Source organism: Chionomys nivalis, chromosome 11 (genome assembly GCF_950005125.1).
Source record: "Chionomys nivalis chromosome 11, mChiNiv1.1, whole genome shotgun sequence".
NCBI classification, from domain to species: domain Eukaryota; kingdom Metazoa; phylum Chordata; class Mammalia; order Rodentia; family Cricetidae; genus Chionomys; species Chionomys nivalis.
In genome coordinates this window covers 81,464,000-81,480,563 of record NC_080096.1, presented here as the reverse complement: position 1 = coordinate 81,480,563, position 16,564 = coordinate 81,464,000, and the positions used below count along the sequence as shown (strand labels likewise).

Here is a 16,564-nt window from a genome sequence, read left to right as displayed (position 1 = left end):
TGCCAACTGGGATCCCCTCTTCCTTCAGGTCTCTGCATAAGCAGCACCTCCACAAGACTCTTTCGGAACCCTGTACTTAAAACCGCACCCCACCCAGGCAGAGCTCCTTGGCACTGCCTGTGTCCTGTAAGAGCAACACACACGCTAGGCAGGTTCCCATAAGTTTCTGTTGAGCAGTTGGTGTGGATGCGTCTATGTGTATGTGTGTCCACAAGCATATGGAAGCCAGAGGTGAACTTCAGGAATGGTTTCTCAGGCACTGCCTACCTTTTGTTTATGAGCCAGAGCCTCTGGGCCTGCCTCATTGATTAGGCCAGACTGACTGATCCCCAAGGATCTCCCTATCTGCGCCTCTGCAGTAATGGGATTGTAAGCATGTGCCACTACACCTGTATTGTGTGTGTGTATGTATGCATGCAACACTTGCTTGTCTGTCTGTCCATCTGTCTGTTTTCAGTCTCCTGGAGAGGGTCAGGACACTTGGAGATGGTTCTCTTTCCACATGTGCGTCCTGTGGATTGAACTCGAGCCCACAGGCACTGCAGCCAAGTGCCTTTGCTTGCTGAGCCGCCTCACCAGCTGCACACCGTGGTGTTTGTGTGTGTGCTACGGACTGGTGCTTATCAACTGAGCCATCTCCAGGGTCAGGGCTATTAATTCTATCAAACTGTCAAGTGACTAGAACTTTTGTTTTGACCAAACTCTTGGCAAAAGAAGCCTCTTGTGACATCATTTCCAAACACCAGAGAATTTCATCTCTGTAAGAGTCAAGTAAAGGAACACCACTGTTTTGCCCATTTTGGACACAAGGTAACCTGGGCTCAGAGCAGCTAAGTTTCCCAGGATCCCTTGTGGAGAAGCAGCTAGTGATTGGAACCTGTTTGGAGAGCCTGCTCTGAGCTCTACTTTGACCCTAACCTTCGAGGGACATTATGGTCTCTGCTGAAATCCCCCAGATGTCCAGTAACAAGCCAGGCTTCTGCTCCCTGGGGGCTGCATCCTGGGTTGAATTAGTCAGTCCCAGCTTCCAGAACCTTCTCTATTCAGACTCAGGAGTCGGGGAGACTCAGAAAAGCCTAAGACACACCACATTCAGAAGGGCCTTATCATTTTGCCCCTGTTCCTGAAGGAAGCATGCTTTAGAGAATGCTGGGCGAGCAAACCTGGGGTCTTCCTGGTCTTGTATTGGGGAGCATGGTGGAGAACTGGTCCTTGTGTCCACAGTTGGGCCACGTTATTCAGAGATAGGAGGTCTCCAGGACAGTCCAGCAGCCCTCCAACAGGCCCAGGCTCCCAGATGATCCTAACTGGCTAGGCCGGCTATTTCCCCAAGGCTCTCACAGGCCTATGGCTGAGGCTTGCCTGCTTGGAGTCCTGGCTAGTCCCATAGCTCAGCTCTCAGAGGAGTCCCTACTGGATGCCCCAATTAGGTACCACAAACCAAGGTGCTATTCCTCTCTCTGCCAATCTCTGCCAAGGTGCTGCTTTCCTTTCCATGAGGTCAATATGACCAAGACACACACCTAAGACTTCTCGACAGCCTTCCGTAGCTCCCCTATGCCCAAACTCTGGATGTGGTTATAGCACCCTGAAGTCTTTGGGTTTTGCTGTCAGCCCTACAGCCTCTTCCAGTCCTCATGGAAGTGACACCCCCTAGATGGCCACCCAGAGCACAAGACCAACTAGATTTCAGCTGATTTCTTGCTTTATTGAGATGCCCATACCCACTGCCAGTGTCTTCTGAACCCAGTCTCAGGTTCAAGGTCTGGTCAGGGGGAGGGGTCTTACTAACTATGAATTCCCCAGCTCTACCCAGAAACATGTCTTTCCCCTTCACAGACACAGAGATGCAGGCCTGGTGGGCAGAGCCAGTCTGGCAGTCTTCAAGGAGGAGAGAGGCCCTGGCTAGGGCCCTGCATGCTGTCGCTGGGCTGTGACTGACTCTGGCCGAGGTTCAGGGAGTTGCTAATCTGGTGTGTGACAGTGTCCAGCTTCTGAGTCAGGTTCGGGATCCCAGATTCTCCTAAGGAGCAATGAAACTCAAATCCTGTGTGCCCCAGTCACCTGCCAAGCTACTGAGAGCCATGTTCTTCTGTGGAAGCCTCAAACACTCTCTCCAAGTCCCAGGCTCCAGCAGAGGTCATGACTAAGAAAGAGGACCCTGCCAGGAGACTCAAAGGCTGGGACCAGGAAGGCCTTCAAAATCACTTCTCATCGTTTCCTGGTTCAAGATGGGAAGCCCATGGCCCATAAAGTGCTCAACCCCCACTTTTTTACCTCTTATCATGGGTGACATGTTCGAGGACCCAGTGGGCATGGGTGGTGCAGAGGGTACCACCTCCTCCCCTATCAGCATCTCTGCCAGGACTTGTGTCTGTGTCCAGTCACTATGGCTCCTGGGTGGATGTGGAGGAAGAATGAACCTAGTGTCTCCAGGCCTCTCTCTCCCACTCCAGTACCCCAGGTTTGACCCACCTCTCTCGTGGGGGCTTGGAAGAGCCGGGGCTTGGTGGAGGTGCTGAGGGTGGCGGCCGTGCAGAAAGAGATATGTAACCTGGGGCCTCAGGCCCTAGCTCCTGCTGAAAAGACCAAAGCCCGTACTGGGTGAGCTCAGGCGTTCACGTCTGGGTACCGTTTCCCCAGTGCTGACCTCAGCTATGCCGGCAGCACAGGATACCAAGAACAGAGGCCAGTGTGAGAAGTCTGTGGCCTACAGGTGGTTCTTGTAATGCCTGTCTCCAGTATTGGGAGCTCCTTGAAGGCAGAGACCAAAACAGAGGTGGGCCCAAAGCTTAGGATGGCTCGGGGAGATGTCCAGAAGGCATGGGTGAATGGGTGAAGAAGGGAATGGAGACACGGATGGCATGGGTGAATGGGCGAAGAAGGGAATGGAGACACGGATGGCATGGGTGAATGGGCGAAGAAGTGAATGGAGACACGGATGGCATGGGTGAATGGGCGAAGAAGGGAATGGAGACACGGATGGCATGGGTGAATGGGCGAAGAAGTGAATGGAGACACGGATGGCATGGGTGAATGGGCGAAGAAGGGAATGGAGACACGGATGGCATGGGTGAATGGGCGAAGAAGTGAATGGAGACACGGATGGCATGGGTGAATGGGTGAAGAAGGGAATGGAGACACGGATGGCATGGGTGAATGGGCGAAGAAGGGAATGGAGACACGGATGGCATGGGTGAATGGGCGAAGAAGTGAATGGAGACACGGATGGCATGGGTGAATGGGTGAAGAAGGGAATGGAGACACGGATGGCATGGGTGAATGGGCGAAGAAGGGAATGGAGACACGGATGGCATGGGTGAATGGGTGAAGAAGGGAATGGAGACACAGATGAATATATGTGAATGAAACAGTAGGTGAGCGAGACAGTGCTCTTCTAAAGAAGGAAGGACCCGAGGCCAGGCAAGCAGACATTCCACACCCTGGGCAGAGAGAGACCCAGACGGAGACTTCACCCCCACGTCCCAGACAAGAGCCCTGGAATCACCAGTATCTCCAGTTCTCCAGGCTCACCCTGGTCTTTCCTACCTGTGGCACAAGGCACTCCCTCCGTGGGCAGGCCCAGTGGGCCAGGGATACTCGGCACAGAGGACAGAGGTGAAAGCAGGGGCAGAAGGGTGGCCGTGCCTGCAAGAGGGCTGATATGACTATGACATCCCATCTTGTCCTCCACAACCCTGGGTGAGCGGGGACTCACACGGCAGGAGGCAGCTGGACACATGGAGCAGGGGCACATGGGGGCAGAGCCCTGCTGGGGAAGGGCAGGTGCAGAATGGAGGTGCCTGGGAAGAAAAGTGGGGTCTGAGCCTCAATTCTCAACCTTGACACCTCTGTATGACTTCACCTGCTCATTCGTAAACAACTCCATGAGGCGGCCAAGCCAAGACCCCACCTCCCAGAAGAGGGGCCCAGTAAATTCACGGTCCAATGATTAGCTGAGGGTGGCACAGGCAGCCAGGGGGTGACAGAGGCAGAAGCCAAGGCAATGCTCAGAATCAGAAGCCTGACACTGACTTCATAAGTCCCCTCTGCCAGTTTCCACGCCCCCGGCCTTCCATATGGCTAACTCACCTCTCCAGTTCATGGACCTGCTGGGCCAGGACACGCTGCTCTGCCCAGGCCAGGTCCCGACTGCTCCGCAGCTGTCTCATCTCCTTCCTGTCAGGGGTCGGCCCAGGTGATGGAGGCAGGACCAGCACCACCAAGGGGAGCAGAGAAACAGGGATGAGTAGGTAGTATCTTGGCCAAAGTAGATGAACAAAACGGGGTAGGGATAAGGTTGGCCCTGTCTTGCTTTACCTAAGCCTCTCATTCTCCAGCATGAACTCCTGCAGCATGCCATAGAGGTTCCTCTGGGCCCAGGCCACCCGGGCCCCATGGATCCCTGGTGCTGTGGAGAAGCAGGGCATTGCTGTGCTGCTACCCACACCCCTCCCGGCCCCCAGGGGGCTCATACCCTTAGTCCGCATTTGATCCAGCTGGGACTGTAAGTGATGATTCTCCTCTTGGAGATGCAGAAGCTCAGCCGCTCCTTGCTGGGGGGGTTTTGCTCCAGGGGACTGCCAAGGAAGAAACCCAGGGTCACTGTTTATGACGATACAGGCTGGTACACTGCACAAGAGCTTCCTGGGGGTATTTGTGGAGCCCAAACTCCAGCCCCTGCTTCACTTGCCAGCTCTGTGTACTGGCCCAGGTTGCACCTTGTCCTCACTGGGCCATCCTGAAGGGACTCAGAACCAGACTTGATTCCACGCCCAAACTCAGTTCTAGCCCAGTCTTAGCTTAGATTTTGATTCCCCAAATTAACCACATATCAGACCCCATATTAGACCTAACCAGATCAAATCCTGGATGTATCCTGATGACAACCCAACTTAGTCTTTAGCCCTAGGTTTGCCCAGACTCTGTGACACAGACCCTTGACTATGACCCTGACATCAATCATGACATCATTCCCAGGATTCCCACCCAAATTCCAACTCTGATCCAGTCCTAGACTTCAACCAGGATGATGACTCAGGCTCTGGCTATTGCCCACCCACCTTGGGACCCTGTGGCCGGGTGGTGACCCTCTGAGCTCGACTTGCATATCGCAGGGTGCTGAGAGTCTCAGGAAGGCACTGGGCTGACGGAGACACGCAGGCAACCTAGAGAGGACCTCCCCTGAGTGCGTCTATGGAAGAAACCCTTCCTCAGGGCCCAACCCCTCTACCAGCTCCCCTGTCCATCAGATACCATGAGGGTGACCCCACGGCCCCCAAGTGAGTCTGCCAGCAACTTGGTGAGCTTGCTATCTCGGAAGGGAATGTGGCTCTGCTTCCTCTGTGGGTCCAACAGCAGGGAGATGCAGTGGCCTGGTGGGAAGAGGGAGACCCAGAGAAATTGCACTGTGTGCCCAAAGTTGTCTGGCTGGACTGCTACAAAGCAGGAAGCTCAGCCAGACCAGTGAAACTAGAGTCTCAACTCGTCACTTTTCACGTTGGTGTCCAGCAGCAGACTGAGTTCTCTGGAGGTACGGATGTGGTGCCCACCTAATGTCCAACATTCAACAGAGACTCAAGAGACCTCTAACAAATAACTAACTGAAAAGGGACATCAGCAGCTCCCACACCACAGGCAAGTATTGAGGCCAGTTCCCTAGGGATTGGGGACCAGCCATGCAGTTGGGTACACAGACCCATTCCTTTCTCCTTACTGTGTTTGCCTTCCAATTGTATATGTGTAATGTTGCTGACCTCAGAATGATAACCAGAGGGGGAAAGTTAGCCTCAGACCTGATACCTGAACACCAGCCCTCATCTGTAACTACAAGACCCATGGTCTCCCTAGTACAGCAATGGATCCAGAGCAGAGAAGGGACCCAGGAGTCAGGTCTGCAGGCCCCAGTTCTTACCCAGTGCCAACAGACTGCGGTTAATACTATTGGCCTCAAGCATCAGCTGCCCTCGGGAGCCTGTCGCTGCCACCTTCTCACTGCCTGCCAGGTCTACGAAGCACAGCTTGCCCCCAACAGGAGGTTTTCCAGGGTCCACGGGGGGTACCTGCTGAGGCTGGTGGAGCAGGGCTTGATGAGAATTTGGAGAAGATTGTCTTCATCAAAAGTCACAAGGTCTTAAGGTCAAATTTCGCCCCCCCCCCATACACCCAGAAAATCCAAGTTGGTTTATATATGCAAAGACAGATCTTTGCTGGTAGCCTTTCCCCAGCCCTCTCCCAGGCTGGGCACTCACAGTTGGGCGGCTGACATAGAGCGTGAGCAGAGCATGGCTTCTGCTGGAGGCCTGGTTCAGGGTATGTGAGGAGCTCTGACGGCGGCTGAGACCTGGGGAAGGGGACATCAGGAGCTGTACCAGCTAAGAATGGGCCATCCATCCCCCAGGAGCGGGATGTCAGAGAGGTTCTCAGACAGAGGCACAAAGGACCGGCTTAGGGAGGGAGTGCGAACAGGTGAAGGAGTATGGAAGAAGAGAGCAGAATGCTGAGAAGCACCTCTCCTGCTGTGTGGAAAGGAAGCAATCAAACAGAGCTCAGCAGAAAGTAGAATTGCAGGGCCAGGGCCAGTGTTTGAGTCCCCAGGTCTGCCAGAAAAGGGTTCTCAGTAAATGCTCAGACGAGAAACTAAGGCTGGAACTGTAGGATCTTATAGGTAAGCTAGGCTAAGGGTCCTGGCCCGTTGCCTTAGGCTCTGCAGGAGTGGAAGGCATGAATCAAGAGGACTGAACAAGAGGCATGGGCAGGCAATCTGGAGGCAAGGCAACCAGAATGTGGACACCTTTGCCACATCTTGGAATTGCTGCTTGATTGGCCCTTCTCTGCCACAAGTGTTTTTTATTAAGTCCCAATTCCAGCAGCCCAGATCCCCAGGGCGCCTCAGAGGGAGTTAAAGAATCCTTGCTCACAAAGTTTCCGTGAAGCAGCCTACCCATCTGCAGGAGCTCCATCAGGGCTTCCAGACTGCCAAACTCCACCACCCGAAGCTGCTCCACATAGAAGCCTCGAGCCTTGCTCCACCTAACAGGCAGAGGCCGCGGAGACCCCAGGCTCAGCAAGTCCCGAACCTGGGAGAGGAGGAAGAAGCAGGCTCTGGACACTCACAGCCCTTTGACAATGGTCCCTCCTCCCCTTCTGCGTCTTAGCATCCTTGGTCCTTGGAATATATGACCTTCTTCTATCATTCGCCTACCTGCTCATTGTAGATCTCCAGATAGGAAGCTCGGAGGGTGACAGGGAAACCCAGGTGATGTACACGATCTAAGAGCCAGGCAAAGGTCCTCTGCATAATGCCAGTCAGGCTGGGGGGCACGGGCACCCCTTCCCCCTGGGGGCAAAAACAGCAGGAGCTGCCGCAGCATAGTAAGGCCATCCTCTTAGCAGTGCACTGCTAGAAGCGATACGACGCCCCCCCCACACACAATGTCATTAGAATCTCAGTCAATAGTTCATCAGTGCCACTCCACAGACAAATTAACTGAAAGTTCCAAACTCTGCAAGACCCTGGGCGCCTTCCCTTCCTCAGACACCAAGTAAATAAACCAATAGGGCGGAATTCATTTGACCACGCCCTCTTCCGCCCAGTAGTCCCGCCCACAAGCCGACGGTAGTGGGTGAACGGAGCTCAAACCAGTTACTCACCTGCGGAGGGGGTCCTGTCAGAGTGTAAGTCTTGCCCGATCCTGTCTGGCCAAAAGTGAAGACCGTGCAGGAGAAACTGCGGGTGACAAGGGCGTGGCTGGCCACGGGAGGCGGAGATGGCGAGGTGCGGAGACCCATTCCTGGTGCAGCCCATGCCTCACTCACCCATGCAGCGCCAGCTCGCCCAGGCGCTTCACCCCGCATGCTCTGAACACATCCTCCTGCGTGCACGCCCCATCCAGTACCGCACCGAAGCGGAATGCCATGTCGGGGCCCCCACCTGGGGGGCTCACCTGGAATGGGGATGGCATACGGGCGGGCACTGTGCAGGGCCAGGCACCCGGGAGGGCGGGGCACTCGGAAGGAAGGGTCTTTAGAGTAGATGCGACACCTTGGAGGGGACAGACCCTCTGGGATGAGTGAGGCACTGTGTAGGGATGGGGCATTTGAAGAGGCGGACACTCTGAAATTAGCTGGGTATCTAGGAGGAGTAGGGCATTCTGGGGTGGGAGAGGGCACCCTGGGGAGGCGGGACAATTAAAAGGAAGGCGGGGCACTCCGTAGAGGAGGGGCAATCTGTGGAAAGAAGGATCCTAAGACAATGTTGCTCCATTTGGGCACCAGGGTCCCCTGCACAGGTTCCTTTGCAGAGGTTGGGGAAGGTTTCTCACCTGCAGAGTCCGGGTCCCTGAACAGTGTAGAGCACTCTGGTCCCCTCTGTGCAACTCTGCTGTGCTCATGGGACGCACCCTAGTATCCAGGAGAGACCAGATGGTCCATCCGGCTAGTGCTTTTGGTCCCTTCCTGGCCCAGTGCTACCTAGCCCATCCATCCTTACCTGAGCACCACTTGAATGGGGGTTTCCGGTCCTTCTGGGCCCTGCTCCAGGCTCCGCGCTGGGTCTCTGTGGCCACAAAAAGAGTTGCCATCCCTGTGCTTCCATTCTGTCCTCTGGGCGAGCCTCAAGGGCTCCGAAACCTCACGTGAATATGCTTACCCATCAGGAGACCCACGTTCCTCCATGTCCTGTTCTGTACACGATTCTTTTCCTGTATCCCCTCCTTTTCAACAGCAGGACTCTCCACACACACCTTACATCCTCCTCCCAATCCCCCACAACCAGTCATCCAGAAAGACTCTAGCCTGCTAGCAAGTTAAAGATTTACCCACCCCACCCCATGGAGTGGGGAAGTCCCATGCCAGGACATTCTAACTAGGGGGTTCTGGAGTCTGAGGATCCCTTGCTTTTGCCAGTCTCTTCTGGTGGAATCAAAAGGACCACCCAGACCATTCTTCTTTGTCAAAGAGAGACAAAATCAGCCGTGGGAAGGACTCAACCAAGGCCACAGAGCCAGAGAAAGAAGTAGATTCTTTTGGCACACACCCTCCCTCTCCCAATAGCTCAGTCTCCCTCCTCACACACACACCACTGTGCCAAGCCCAGGAAATAGAGGACCACAGAAAACCTGGATGGTAGGCCTCTAGGCTAAACTGACATCAGCTTCCCCGCATCTGGTTAAACATTGGTGCACCTGCCTCTGCCAGGCCAGAGCTAATTCAGCCAGTGTGGTGTGTAACCCCATTGGTCTGGCTTACCAGGGCAGCACCGGCAGCAGGGATGTCGATGAGTATTCTCAGGCTGGGCCAGCACTTTCTGGCCACCAGGATGACCCTAGGCCTGATCAGCCCTATGTAGACCTGCCTGTTGCTGCTGAGCATGCATGGAGTGAGAGGCCAGGCAGGTGCTCAAGGGGAGCACACACTTCAGGAAGGCAGGGGGAGGTGCAGGGATGTGGCAAGCGGAGATGCTTTGGAGGGCTGGCGAGGGGTGATCCTCTGCACTCCTCGGAGAACTAGGAGTTCTGAACTACTTGTTCAGGCTTCAGCACAGAGGAGAAATAGACAAGTCCACCTCATAGATAGTTGCATGCATCAGGGTTCTCTAGCGGAACAGAAATGATTGGAGGAATATATACATATATATTAAAGAGGGGTAGATTGGCTTACAAGACATAGTCTGGTACGCTAGCAGTCTTTGGTGTGGGAGGTCCTTCTGTATATATATTGCTTTTATTGGTTAGTGAATAAAGAAACTATTTGGTCTGTGATAGGGTAGAATAGAGCTAGGTGAGAAAACTAAACTAAATGCTGGGAGAAGTCAGTGAGATGCCATGTAGCTACCAGAGGAGAAAGGCGTGAGCTGTTAGCTGGAACCTTGCCTGTAGGCCACAAACTTCATGATAAAATATAAAATGATAGAAATGGGTTAATTTAAAAATATAAGAGCTAGCTTAAAATATGTATAAACTAATAGGCCAAGGAGTGATTTAATTAGTACAGTTTCTGTGTTGTCTGGGTGGTCGGAAACAAATGAGCAGCCTCTGACAACAAGGCTGAGACACAGTGGATGCTCACTGTATGAGGCTGGAAGTCTCAGCACTCCAATCTGCCACTGCAGGCCTGGAGGGATGCTGCAGAGCCACTATCATCACTGCAGGCCTGGAGGGATGCTGCGGAGCCACTATCATCACTGCAGGCCTGGAGGGATGCTGCGGAGCCACTATCATCACTGCAGGCCTGGAGGGATGCTGCAGAGCCACTATCACTAGCCCATGGTGGAAGGAGGAAGAAGCTGGATTTGGATATGAGGGAAGAATGGTGGCAGCCTTGGTAGCAGCAGCAGCAGCAACAACAAGTCGCAGTAGTAGCGTAGATACACTCATGAACAGAGTGAATGAGCTTTGCCAGCAAGACTGCAAGGCAAATAGCCAAAAGAAAAATGTTTTTCCCTTAGGAAAGCTTATATCTGTGCTGCCACTGGAATGTGCCACCCACATTAAGAGAGTTCTTCCCATCTAACCGTTGGTGACACCATCTATGGGCTGGGGTCCTGGGTTAAATTAGAAGGAGGAAGTGGGCTGAACTTGAGTCTCTGCCTCCTGACTATGGGATGTCCTTTTCTATATGTGTGGTTTTACTGGTTGATGAATAAAGCTGTTTTGGCCAATGGCTTAGCAGAGTAAAGCCAGGTAGGAGATCTGAATAGAGATAGAGAGAGTGGGAGGAATCAGAGGGGCACCATGTAGCTGCTGAAGGAGAAGGATGCCAGAACCTTACCAGCAGGCCACAGCCTGGTGATGATACACAGATTAACAGAAATGGGTTAATTTAAGATGTAAAACCTAGCTAGGAATACTCCTAAGCTATTGGCCAAACAGTGTTATAATTAATATAGTTTCTGTGTGATTATTTGGGTCTTCACAGCTGGGAAATGAACGTGCAGTCTCCCTTTACAAATGTAATGGGATCATTCATCTCAGTTTCCTCTGCTGTCACTTTCCATGGTGAACTGTGTGTCCTCAAACTGTGAGCCAAAATAAACCCTTCTTAAAGTGTGTTGTAGTCACAGTGTAACTAATCAAGAGGTTAAAAACTGATCATGAAAGAACATCTAAAGCTATTTTTTCAAGTTTTACCCTCATCATGATTTTTGTTCTGTTTTTGGAGTGGATCTGTGAATTCCACTTTCTGTCTCTTGAAGTATAAAGAACCATTTTTGCATCCAAAAGAGTTGAAGATATGTTATCTCTTTGAGACCATAACTCTGAACACTGAGTTTTCTTTTTAATTTCATTGACCATTAGTGTCAAGACATGACAGGTCACCAAATACTTTTGTCACATTGACACATTTAGAAAAAGTGAATTAAAAAATAATGTTCTGGAAAAGAGAGGTTTTCTAACCTGAACCCCCCTCCCACTTTTGTTTAAAATAATGTCAAACTAGCCATGGTGGTGTAGACCTTTAATCCTGGCACTCAGAAAGCAGAGGGAAGCAGATCTCTGTATCTTAGATAGCAAGTTCCAGGCCAGCTATGGCAACATAATGAAACCCTGTCTAAAAATAAAATTGTTTGAATTTATATCAAATCATATTACTATAGTGTTATTAATTTATATATGATATTGCTATACATAATTATGGTTTTAAAAACCTGTTTAAATAACTCATCTGAACCAGGAAGATGCCTTGGTGAGCGCAGGGACTTGAGGCTAAGACTGAAGACCAAGTTTAATGCTTGGGACCCTTAAGGTGGAAAGAGAGAACAGACTCTCATAAGCTGTCCTCTGACTACACAGTCCGTGGCACACACAAATAAATAAACAGATGCAAAAAAGGAAAGGAGACAAAACCAATCATCCGTTTCCAGCTCAGGAAGCTGGAAAGACAGCAGAGTCAACTGAGGAAAAGAAGGAAGGAAATGGCATGGCTAAGAACAGGGGTTAATAAAATGAATAGCTGACACACAGCACAAAATACCAACAAAGACAAAGGTTGTCTTTTTAAAAAGTAATAATAATGAGGGAGCTGGAGAGATGACTAAGCAGGGAGAAGCTAGTCTTTGCTCTCACAGAGGACCACAGTTCAGGTTCTCAACACTGCCCATAACTCTAGCTCTGGGGAATTGAACACCCTCTTCAGGCCATTTAGACGAGCCCAGTTTGTTAATAAGTAACGCTGCAGTGAGGAGTCAGGTCAACCAGTGTCTTGTCTTCTCCCTGCCAGGATCAGGAAGTGAAAATAATGAGGCTGGGGTCACTTCCTCCTCTTCTTTAGATGCCATCTTGATAAAAAGGCAGAAGTTAGCTTTTGAATGAGACCATTAACTCGTATAAATACTAAACTAATTAATACAGAGAGAGAAGAACCCCCCAAATTCCAGCATCAGAAACAAAAAGGGGACTTCACTATGGATATTATAGACATTAAAAATTAAGATGCTTCTATCGATGCCTTTATGCTAATAAATCTGGAATTGGCCCCATCACTCACTTGGTAAAACTGTTAGGAGAGATGGGCACGTATCTGTGTGATTGTGTATCTGTTGATTTGTGGATTTGCAATTGAAAACCTCCCTACAAGGGAAACTCTTGATCCAGGGGCCCTCACTGAGAAATCTTCTAAACACAGAAGAAGCAGTAAAGTCAGTTTGCACAAACTCAGCCCTGGAGCCAAAGGGTACACTTTCAAGTCTTTCTCCTTCCTTCCTTCCTTCCTTCCTTCCTTCCTTCCTTCCTTCCTTCCTTCCTTCCTTCCTTCCTTCCTTCCTTAATGAATTAGTCCATGATATCCAATCCTTACAATGACATCAGACAAAAAGAAAATGGCAGGTATTAACTCTAATGAATACAAATATTAAAATTCCAAAGAATTGTTGATGGAGCTGTGGGCTGTTTCCCACCTCCCAGCTCCCTCACGGCTAGCTTTACCCAAAATAATTACACGGAAACTGTATTCTTTTAAACACTGCTTGGCCCATTAGCTCTAGCCTCTTACTGGCTAATTCTCACATCTTAATTAACCCATTTCTAATCATCTGTGTAGCACCACGAGGTGGTGGCTTACCAGGAAGAATCTTAACCTGTGTCAATCTTGGAGAGGAGAGCTATAGCGTCTGCCTCACTTCCCTTCTTCCCAGCATACTGTTAGGTCTACTCCGCCTATCTAAACTCTGCCCTATCAGGCCAAGCAGTTTTTTTTTTGTTAATTAACCAATGAAAGCAACACATTGAAAGAAGACCCACCTACATCAAAGAATTGTCATCAGTCAAACACAGCATGATATAAAATATAAAGCTTGAAAATCAACCAGTGTAGTTTAACACAGCTCAAGAAAAATGCCAAGCATTATTCCAATAAATACTGAAAACAATTATAAATTTTAACAATTATTCACAAGTTAAAAAATAAAAGCTCTGAGCAATGAGGAAGCATAAATGGATACTTCTTAATTGAAAATAAGAAGATTATCTATGGAAAATCTATGTTTAACATATTATTTCGTGGTTAAAATAACTCTTTCTTCCATGATCATGACACAAATTAGTAAAGTTGTCTCTTAGTGTCCTTGGGAGCTCGGTTTCAGGGCACTCTCTCATACCAAAACCATGGGCACTCAAATTCTTTACATAAAATGTCCAGGTGGGACTTGGAGGCTGGCTCAACAGGTGTTGACTATGCAAAGCAGGAAGACATGAATTCAAATTTCCAGCACACATGTGAAGAAAATCTGGGTATGGCTATGTTCAGTTATAACCCCAATGCTAGGGACTGAGAGGGAGGGTTGCTGAGGCATGCTGGTGGCTAGCCTAGCTCCAGACTGTGAGAGACCCTGTCACAGAGGAAGAAAGTGAGAAACAGGAAACCTGCTGGCTTCAATCTGGTCTCTACTCAGTCTAGACATACATACTCTCAAATGTGTGCACAGATGTGATACGGCACACTTCTATGACACACACACACACCTACAAAATAAACAAATTGAATGCATAGTATTTGCACATACTATGAAAACAGTGGTAAGATGCCACGGTACACGCCTCAGAATGAACATAGACCTGCGTGTAATGATGTGTGGCATGTTCACATGTTACAGGTCAGGGTGGAAACATCGCTGTGTTTAGTGCTTCTGCTTGGTGATATGCACTAATGCTAAACATATTCATACCCCACTATTACACTCAATCTGTGCCAACAAAAAATACACACATCCACCAAAAAATGTTGCCAAGAACATTCTAGTAGCTTTAGAGTTACATTAGTCATCATTTCCATTACCCACGCATCTCCTTCAGTTTTGTGCCTTCATCAGCACCGTCTCCATCACCTCCAATACCTTCACCTGCAGTGGTCTGATGGTCATCTAGTCACTCACACCATCACCCTCCCTGATGTCCCCACCAGCGCCATCCTTTGCAGCCATACTTATTCATCAAAAGAATTGAAAATGCAAGCCCTCCCGGCATGGTGGCCCGTGACTGCGGGGCTCGCTGCCCATCCACAGCTAGGTCTGGCTCTGCCTTTGCTCCCTTGATGGAGTGCGAGGTATTCTGAGTGGTGACTGGTCCTCACAGGGCACAGCCCCAGCCCTCACTAGAGGGCGGCAGAGCACCGTGCCAGCGTGGCCTTGGGGCTGACCACAAAGACGCTTTGTCAGCTGAATCCTGTGCAGCCTTTACCTCAGCGCGTGCACTGAGGAGGAATGAACGCTCAAGGTGGCTCTTTGAGTGAGTGACAGGACAAATTCAAGCAACCTGGGGTTTCTCCGCCCACATCCCTGCCTCCTACAACTCTAACACTGCTCCCCTGGAAAAATCCCACGCTGGTTCCCTTGGTATCTGAGTAAATTCTAAACTGTCTAGCCCGAGACCTGATATCATTTGGCTATCTCACCTACTGGCTTTTCCTGTGTCCCGGCCTCCGAAGCTGGTATCCCCATGTTGCCACCTTGGCCAAGAACTCTACCTCCCTCCTGGTTGGTGATGACCGTACCCTGCAAGTCTTCCCGCGGAGAGCTCCTGTCACTCATCAGACTGTGTTAGAGGCCATTCTTGGAGCTTCAGTCCCAGCGACTTGGGGCACGGGACACTGATGGTGAACAGGAACATGGCCTCTGAGCCAGTATGGGACCAGAATCAGGGACCGTGGATAGAGGAAAGGAAGGAGCCAGAAAGGAGGCAAGAGGGCTGGTTAGGAGAGCCGGAGGTCCTGCCTCCCTCCACGACCCTTCTCCCCTCCCTGCCCCCCTTCCCCCAACCACAAACCCTCAGCTTCATGATGTAAGGATTCATTTTGGGACTCATTTATCATGGAGATCATCAGCTCCTGCTACAGAATGCTCTCAAATATTCCCAGAGATGGGTGACATTCTCTTTGCTGGGGCCAGCCGGCCTCTCAACTCAACCCAATCATCTGCAAAGGGAGGAGGTCAGGCTCTGCTTGGTTTAGGGACGTTGTGTATCAGTGCTCTTGGTTAGTCCTGGCCCTTCCGTGTGGTGGACTCAGGGAACAGAAGTGGTGCGGTCTAGGGCTCCCTCTGCTGCTGCCCAGAGTTTCCCCTTCACACTGCTGGCGTTTCAGTGCTCATGCCAAGCAAGGCAAAGCAGAACCATGCAGGGCCTGCTGGTAGAGGCTCCCACTTGCTGTGATTGCTCATAGAAAGGTGTTGGTTATAGGACTCACTGCACAATGCCCTCCGGAGCAGGACACAAGTGACTGTGGCCACATTTTTACGATGGAAAGTGGAAGGAGGTGCAGGCTGGGGTGGTGTGAAAAACCCAAAGACCTCAAGCGGAGATCGGCACCCTGGCCAATCTCCTCCCTAGGGGACTGTAGCAGCTGTGTGAGGCTCCCACCAGACAAGGGTCTTGGGGGGGGGGTTCAGGGTTCACTTCCACTACCCTAAACAAGTCCTGCCAACCCCAGCTGCTTGGTGGAGGGATGAACGTCTGGCAAAGAAATGGTGACACCCTGAAGCCAGGCTTTGGTAGTGAGGAGCCCCTCTAGACAGTGGGGGAGTCAAAGACTCACCAGGAAGAGTGTCCCTGGCATTAACTGAACAGTATGCTGGACCATTCTTGCTCAAGGATACCTCTGTGTCTGGAAACTTCTGTTTTGGAGGATGAGAACTCAGAGTCAAGGGTGCTTTTCTATTTCCTGTGAATTAACTGAAATAGCCACTGTCTCCATCGGTGAGGCTAAATAACTTGTTCAACATCTAGGTGGTACAGCGGGGACCAGAACTCATGTTCTGCCCCTGCTCTCTGCAGACTTCCCCCAAGGCTGTCCTTGGATACCCGAAGCTTACCTTAGAGACAAGCCCTGGATCCCTGAGGAGGTCAGATGAGAGCTCGCAGGAATAGGCTCTCTCCTTCCGCCATATGGGCTCGGGGATCAAATCCAGCTCTTCTGGTTTGGAGGCAGGCACTGAACCATCACACGGGCTCCCTTCCTTATGTACCCCAGCACCCACTGAACCATCACACTGGCTCCCTTCCTCATGTACCCAGGTTGGCCTCAAAGTCACTATGCATTGAAAGATGGCACTGAACTCTCGATCCTCCTGCCTCTA

At 50.9% G+C, this 16,564-nt stretch overlaps 1 protein-coding gene across 2 annotated transcripts; it reads right to left on the bottom strand.

The window, feature by feature from the left end:
- Positions 1-1,863: 1,863 nt before the first annotated feature.
- Positions 1,864-8,676, bottom strand: Kif12 (kinesin family member 12). Of its 2 annotated transcripts, none has more exons than XM_057785159.1 (19): positions 8,651-8,676; positions 8,492-8,557; positions 8,325-8,403; positions 7,819-7,946; positions 7,654-7,729; positions 7,205-7,339; positions 6,944-7,079; positions 6,252-6,343; positions 5,915-6,071; positions 5,257-5,375; positions 5,064-5,168; positions 4,478-4,580; positions 4,321-4,411; positions 4,093-4,179; positions 3,719-3,803; positions 3,550-3,648; positions 2,476-2,579; positions 2,278-2,396; positions 1,864-2,023 (listed from the first exon to the last, which is right to left on the bottom strand). In XM_057785159.1, exons 1-19 carry the CDS (start codon positions 8,674-8,676, stop codon positions 1,884-1,886), a joined length of 1,947 nt encoding a protein of 648 aa, XP_057641142.1. In that variant the 3' UTR covers positions 1,864-1,883. The 2 variants fall into 2 exon arrangements, with proteins under 2 accessions (XP_057641142.1, XP_057641143.1); XM_057785160.1 differs by having other exon boundaries at positions 2,476-2,576.
- Positions 8,677-16,564: the final 7,888 nt, after the last annotated feature.

Excerpts from the sequence above, each read along its gene's own strand:
- Kif12 (XM_057785159.1), bottom strand. The coding sequence starts at position 8,676 with ATGGAGGAACGTGGGTCTCCTGATGG. Across the intron at positions 6,344-6,943 it reads GATGGAGCTCCTGCAGATGG|GTCTCAGCCGCCGTCAGAGC; the intron begins GTAGGCTGCTTC and ends CCCCTTCCCCAG. Across the intron at positions 3,804-4,092 it reads CAGGTCCATGAACTGGAGAG|GCACCTCCATTCTGCACCTG; the intron begins GTGAGTTAGCCA and ends TTTTCTTCCCAG.